At 37.2% G+C, this 7192-nt stretch overlaps 1 protein-coding gene across 1 annotated transcript; it reads right to left on the bottom strand.

Annotated features, from left to right (window-relative positions):
• Positions 1 to 2: 2 nt before the first annotated feature.
• LOC110063996 (membrane-bound acylglycerophosphatidylinositol O-acyltransferase mboat7-like) lies at positions 3 to 6564 on the bottom strand. Its single transcript, XM_020770999.2, has 5 exons — positions 6260 to 6564; positions 5378 to 5504; positions 4199 to 4752; positions 3382 to 3528; positions 3 to 2719 (listed from the first exon to the last, which is right to left on the bottom strand). Exons 1-5 carry the CDS (start codon positions 6472 to 6474, stop codon positions 2362 to 2364), a joined length of 1401 nt encoding a protein of 466 aa, XP_020626658.2. The 5' UTR covers positions 6475 to 6564; the 3' UTR covers positions 3 to 2361.
• Positions 6565 to 7192: the final 628 nt, after the last annotated feature.

Here is a 7192-nt window from a genome sequence, read left to right on the forward strand (position 1 = left end):
TATTTTTTTTTTCTTTTGGCCATTATCTTTAATCTTTAAAACTTACTCCTAAAATTGTGTGTGGACATTTTACGGTAACAAATTAAACCGATTTGTTCAGTTGTTAGAAGATGAAATGAAAAGATGCTAAGGTCAAGCACTAAAATCTGCTAAAATGTTCTTCCAAACCTTCCTAATCAATCAATCAATCAATCAATCAATACTTTATTTAACCACACGACACCTAGGAGTGCAAGTGCTCGTTAAAACGTGTGCGTGAACTCAAAATTGTATATATAAAAAAAATAGGATTATATAATCTATGTAAATATGTAATATACAATAGATGCCTAAAAATAGTTATATACAAATATATTAAGAAATGAGTTATTTAAAATTTGTTTATAATGCCTAAATGGCATTCTAAGCAAATGTATTGAATTGTAGGGAGAATTTGAATTGACATCAGAAAAAATATTGAATAAAATATCTCAAAACAACATCTTACAAGTTACTTATAAACAAATTCATTACATTATTGGTAGAAAATTATAATAATAATTTAGCCATGAAATCTCTGTTTTATATTCATCAAAATGTGAGTGATCAGGATGAGACAGATCCAACATTTTGAGTTATACATACACGTCAAGGCTAGAACGTTTCCTCTTGCCATGTAAAACATGCTTTGGTTCCACAACTCTGGTTGTGAAAAACAATTCATTGTTTGGGGTTTTATTCCAAGTTAATATTATAGATGTACAATTTCTTTTAAAATTAAGGTGGACTACAAAACTGTCTGTAAAAAAAAAAAAAAGAAGAAGAAGAAGTGAACATTTCAATTTGAGTTTGAAAGGTCAGTTGTGTACTGACCATCACAATGAAGTTCAGGACACGTGATCAAACCTCAAAAACACAAACCCATTACTGTCGCTGTTTGCAGACTCTGTGGTTTAGTTTTCTCACACCTAATAATAATTAATATCATTCAAGGCTCTTACCTTGCTTCATATATATATACCCAATAACCTTCCATAAATATTTACTTACCTATTTATTTATTTTTTTAAGGGCACCATGCATAGCACAGTATTACTTTGCTCTGTATTAACTTGATCACATGCACCTGCACCAGCACTCTGTGGCGGGATGGGCAGCCTTTGCCATGTAACATATGTGTCCACAGTTTTCTGAGTTCAACTGTGTCATTTATAAAAGGATCATGAGGATAACTCACTGATATCCAGAGTGAAAAAGTAGACTTACGTAGTCAAAAATGTGTAAAGTTATATTAAATCTCATCTACTGGTTTCTTCTGACTTATAGAATATAAAATAAATGACAAAGACATTTGATAAAATTTTCTTTTGTTGCAAATCATCATCATCATCATCACCATCATCATTAACATCATCACCATCATAATCATCAATTTCTTTCAAATCGCTTTTCTGATTGACTTCTCATCTTCACTTGGCTTGGTATCATCACTTTCAACATCGTCATATCAGATTATTTGTAATTTTAGATGCTATAAACTTGTACACAACAAACAGTGATTGCATGAAGCTAGTAGCAAGGGAAAATAAGTCTTCCAATGAAATGATAACAAGTATGATTATGAGAAATCAGTGAATCAAATGTACAATCATAGATTGGCATCAAAAATATAAGTAATAATACTATTTGCAACAACATGCTGCGGTAAAGGTTAAGTCTGCATACGAGCCAAGTGGCCCATCAGGCCGGAGCTTATCCCGGTTTCTGTAGCATGAAGCGACTAGGAGTATTTCTACTTCCCCCTGGATGGGATGCTAGTCCATCGCAGGGTTACCCCCAGCATTAAGTTCGCCGGTACCCATTTATACACCTGGGTGGAGAGAGGCACTGTGAGAGTTAAGTGTCTTGCCCAAGAACACAACACAATGTCAGACTCCCCAGCCAGGGCTCGAACCCGGACTGCTCAATCCGGAGACGAGCACACTAACCATGAGGCCACCACACCTCCACAACAAGCAGTGATTGCATGAAGCTAGTAGCAAGGGAAAATAAATCTTCCAATGAAATGATAACAAGTATGATTATGAGAAATCAGTGAATCAAATGTACAATCATAGATTGGCATCAAACATATAAGTAATAATATTATTTGCAGCAACGTGCTGCAATAACAACAAAAGCCAGTGTAGCCTCACTTCTGCTTGCATTTCTGTCCCGAAGCTTAACATCACATACACTTCAAAAACAATACAGGAATTAGGTGAAAATAAATAGCTGACTTTCCAAACCGGCTTTGTTGTAACCATTTACCATAAGGTAGTCTAATATCGCACCCTTTTAATATATACTTTGGAATGAAACAATGTGTAACTACAGCTGTAATCAAGACAACTTTTTTCTGGCTTCTTTGTCACTGGTATTTTTCTTGGGAATGAAGAATGGAATAATAATAAATGCCAAAAGGACAATATGTCCAATGAAGTAAACACTCCTCCATGCTGCCCAACATGGGGCAAGCTGAAGGAGCATAAATCCACAGCCAAGGTACTCCATGGAGCGGTAATGGAAAAACCAGCTGAGCCAGTCGTAGTAGTAACAGAGTTTTGGTGATAAGTAAGGCTTGATAGCTTTCTCCATTCGCACCTCAGCAATAACTACCAGTGGAACGCACAAGAAAGTGAGGTAATATCCCGGAGCAACACCATGCCAAAAGGCACTCACGAAAAGTGTAGTGAACATCCTACAAAGATGAACAGAAATGTTATTATTTAGTAAAGACTCAGTGAAGCCATACTTATGACTAAGAAAAAATATTAAGTCTGTTATCGCAGCCAGAAGCCAAAAAGACACACAAAAGGGCTTATTCAGGTTTCTGCTGCATGAAGTGCCAGTCACCCTCGAGTGACTGGAAGTAGAATGAGTCGATAATCACTTGCTTGTGATTGAACATGACCAAACTTATACATCCTTTAATGCCTCAGTACTCTTCCTTAAAACATGCGGAGGGGAGGGGGGCTTGTTCGAGGGGAGATGCTTATTTTTAATTTTGGCCGATATGAGGGGCGTTCATTTGAAGGGGGTGCTTGTTTCAGGGGAGGCTCTAACTCGAGGCTTACGGTAACCGTTAGGATACTATTTCAGTCTGTGATATTCAAAACTTTAAAATGAAGGGAATTTGAAAATAATAATTAAAATAACACCTCAGACTGAGATAACAGTGTACCAAAAGGAAATGATGATCTCATTTGAGATCAGGCAGGATTGTAAATAATATCAAGATGCAACATCTGTGAATAAATAGTTTTAAAAAGCAATTAAATCAAAACTTTTTTAAAGAAATTTCTCACTTTCAAAAGGTTTATTGAAAATACCATTGATTCTGAAAACATTAAGGAGGCCTACCTCAAATTTCTGTTCTTAAATGGTGCTTTTCTGTGAATGTAAGTAGCAATCCACCATTGAACAGACAAGTTCCAGTTTTTCATTGTGTTTGACATGGAAGGTGAAAACTCCACCTCAAAGATATTTATATTGTGGATGGTTTCAAAGCTGTGAAGATTGATAACAGGATCATAATTAGTATTGCTATATAGCAGGATTGTTTCCCCAACAGCACGACTGTGCTTTAACCCCTTTTACTGCCTACTTTGGGGTCACGCAACATTTGACAATAAAACTGCTTTTCACCAAAAAGTCTCCGAATGGACAACATAAGATTGCAAAATCTATGACATCAAAGGGTACCAGTGCACCGTTACCTGTGAATGCTGAATGACAACCACATCTTCAAATATCTTCACTGTGCTATATAATAAATCACTTAATGACTGGTCCCTTGAGAAACCAGATATCCTTGAAAACCAGTTAAACTGTTTCCCTCCATGATAAAGTTGAACCAAGTTAATAACTTAAAAATTTTTAAGACATGGATAAGTAATCTTACATGCCACTGTATATATATAGTGATTGTTAAATTTCAGGTCAGTTCGATAAGTTTTGAATAAAATAAACATAAAACGGCAAAATGAAAAATCAAAGACAATCAAAATCAAAAATAACCATTGCGACAACAAATAGAACCTTGTCATACCATTTTCTAGTTATATTTACTATCAATTGAACATTGTATAACCAAGCACTTTGTTTAAAAATTGATCTTTTAATCATTATTAATAGTTATTCACCTTCACTTCCAGTTATTACAAACATGTTACTATACCTGTGGGTGTCTTTATAAGGCTCATCATTTTGCTCCGAAGCAGTTCCCGTATTAACTATGCCATTTTCTTCTGGTATTGACTTAGTAGGCCCAAATCCAGCTCTAGGATCTGTTTGAAATGGATACGCTCCCAAACCAAGGGTCATACAGCAACTCTCAGCTAAGAGCCAGCCTATGTAAAATCGCCACCGAAACCCAATGAATGTTGGTACAAGATAGGCTAGCTGGAACGCCATCCCCCAGGGGTGGTTAACATACTCATCACTTGCAATGTGGCTGACTGGAAAGAAATGGTTTAACACAAGGTAGGTTACACCAAAAAAAGGTAAAGTCCTTAGATTCCTCATGGCTGGAATGATGGTTGAGATCTGTGCGGGATGTTCTTGATTGATCATGTCTTTGAAAGTCTTGTAGCGATAATACGGCCCAGTTGTCAGCCCACAGTAACAGTAAGAATAGCTGAGAAACTCGTAAAAAGACGGTCGTTTTGACTTCTTGGAATATGCCTCGCTGGCTTCCTCAGAGTCAAATATTTCAAACGGTAAAGTACAACACTGAAAGAAGGCATAAACCAGATGTTATTTAAAAATACTAATAACATTCTCACACTAAAAAATATTACATAATAATAATTATGCAATATATATATAATATAATTATACAATAGAACATTACATTAAACAGCTTGAAGATACAAATGTATTTTTTTGGTGTTACAAGCAACATTTACTCAGTCTCATATGTGCTCATTCACAAAATGTAATACATATCTTCATGCCAAGTGCTGTGTAATACTTTTCTACATTTAAGTTACCAGTAGCAATGCAGGCCTTGTCAAATTCTTGAAAATAAACTAAAAAGATTAATTTCACAGTCATCTGTTACATAAAATCTTTGCTGAGACATGAATTTGTTGATACCATTGGCACAATATTGTTTCTCAGACATAGTTATTAGTAATAATTTATACTAAGATTTCACCTTTGACCTTTTAGGCAGAGAATAAGAACATAGCATAAAACATAAAATTTCTCAACATTTACCTGGTCTACTTTGGTCATTGTTAAACTAATCAACAACTGAAGAGCTTAGCAAAGGTGCCTTAGGGATGGTTTTTAAAATTAAATTCATTTTTGGCTCTGACAGAAATATAACCTTGGGAATAAGTTTAAAACTTACCCTCAAGGTAACTAACAGTTGAATAGCATTGCTATGTTCTGGTGGCTTCTCAAAGCCAAAATATCTACAGGTTCGGAAGAAGAACAAATAACCAAACACATACAGAAATGCTACCCACTCACAGCGCCTAGAAAAGAAAAATGAAGGAAGAACAAATGACATCTACCTAAAGGTGAGTTTCACATGTCTACACTATATTTGCAGTGTAAATGTATATCAGGTTTTGGTAAGGATTATAAATTGGATGAAACTGGTTGACCAACAGATGAAAATTTTTGCACTGAAATGCATCATGTGCATTTTGTGGTGTACAGACACAGGCAACCCAACCTCAAGCTGTGAATAATGATCATGTTGTGAAATAGCAGTCTCATCAAAAATCTAAGATTTTTAATTATTAATAAGAATATTTACAATCGGTTGTAGGAGGATGAAATACAAGAAAGCTCTTAGCTATCTTCAGTTATCATGGGTTCCCACTGACTGCCCCTCCCCTCCCCCCCCCCCGCCCCCGCTCCCTTCTCCTTCCCCGACAAAACACCAATGATAATGCTACGTTGGAGGAAATCAGTGGTTCCGCTCAAAGTAGCATGTAAGGGTTATGTTTAACCATCTATATCATTTCAGTTACTCGGACATCGTTAAAAGTTAATTGAATCAATCTTCACTTACAATTCAACACGTGTGTAATTTTAATTACTATTGTAAGGGGTACAAATTAAGATAAGCTTGGGTTCTATTTGTTCTAGCACGATGCCTCGCAATGGCGGAATCATGTGAAATCGGAATTCAAGCTTACATAGATTTATCAAGTAAATTTCTTTGCATTTAGGTCTCACGTGAACGTCAGCATTTCGCAAAATGAACAGAGAATAGCCTTACCTTGGACCAAGAGAAATAACTATCAAATAAGTGCCTAAAATCGTGACAAACGAATGCAAAATGCCCCAAAATCCCACCAAAGCCATTGACAAGCAGATTCCAGCAGCTGTACACAGGAGCTGTTTACGGGCAGGTGTGCCGGAGATTTTCACAAGATGGCCGTATGGAATCGATCCTAGTAACATTGACAAGTAAAGAATGTCTGTTGTCGACATATTTCTATCTTGTATGTGTATATTTTACAAGATTTCGATTTTCTAAAGACCGGCAATAGGAGCGTAATATTTCGGCGCCTTCGAGTTTCTCTGCAGTGTAGGATCTGGGAACGAGCTAGCAACCGGAACTCAAACGGCCATACAAACGTATACCGGAAAGTTGGAAAACTGGAATCATGGATCCCGGTACCCTCAAGTCCAGTTGTCCACCCGATTACAAATGGCGTATCTTGCCAAAGGAGAAGTGGTAAAGTGAAATATGAATTTTCCGTTGATTCGGTTTGAAGGATTTTGTGGTGGAAATGGACTCCTGGGTGGATATAGGCTTGATTTCCGCCGCTCTCTCGACTCTCCTTTCCCGCCGGTTGCTGGTAATCGGAGCCTATATGGTGGGCACGTCACGCGTTCCTAGCCCCAAGAGCTTCTGCGTGGGAGGCTAGGACAAGATGGGCTAAAGGCAATCATACCCTTGCTCCCTACATCTCATCCCTATATCTCCCCCCTCCCTCCCCCCCCCCCCCTTTCAAAAAAAGACAAAAAGACAGAAATGAACGCAGGTTATCTAAAGGCCTGTGCATTAGACTCGGATGCGGTCAGCGGTGGATCGGAGCGCAGTGTCCGGGGTTCTCATTGAGTACCGGTGCTAGCTTTTCATTGGGTGATTATCCTAACAAAATGCTGGGGGATCCATAAGGCAAAAGAACCCGGAGTGAAACAT

Source organism: Orbicella faveolata, unplaced genomic scaffold (assembly GCF_042242905.1).
Source record: "Orbicella faveolata isolate gen_17 unplaced genomic scaffold, um_ofav_v1 contig_2, whole genome shotgun sequence".
Taxonomy (NCBI): Eukaryota; Metazoa; Cnidaria; class Anthozoa; order Scleractinia; family Merulinidae; genus Orbicella; species Orbicella faveolata.

Coding starts and splice junctions, on each gene's coding strand:
- LOC110063996 (XM_020770999.2), bottom strand. CDS start 6,474: ATGTCGACAACAGACATTCTTTACTTGTCAATGTTACTAGGATCGATT. Junction 5,505..6,259: donor GTTATTTCTCTTGGTCCAAG/GTAAGGCTATTC, acceptor TTTCTTTTCTAG/GCGCTGTGAGTGGGTAGCAT. Junction 2,720..3,381: donor TTTAAGAACAGAAATTTGAG/GTAGGCCTCCTT, acceptor TCATCTTTGTAG/GATGTTCACTACACTTTTCG.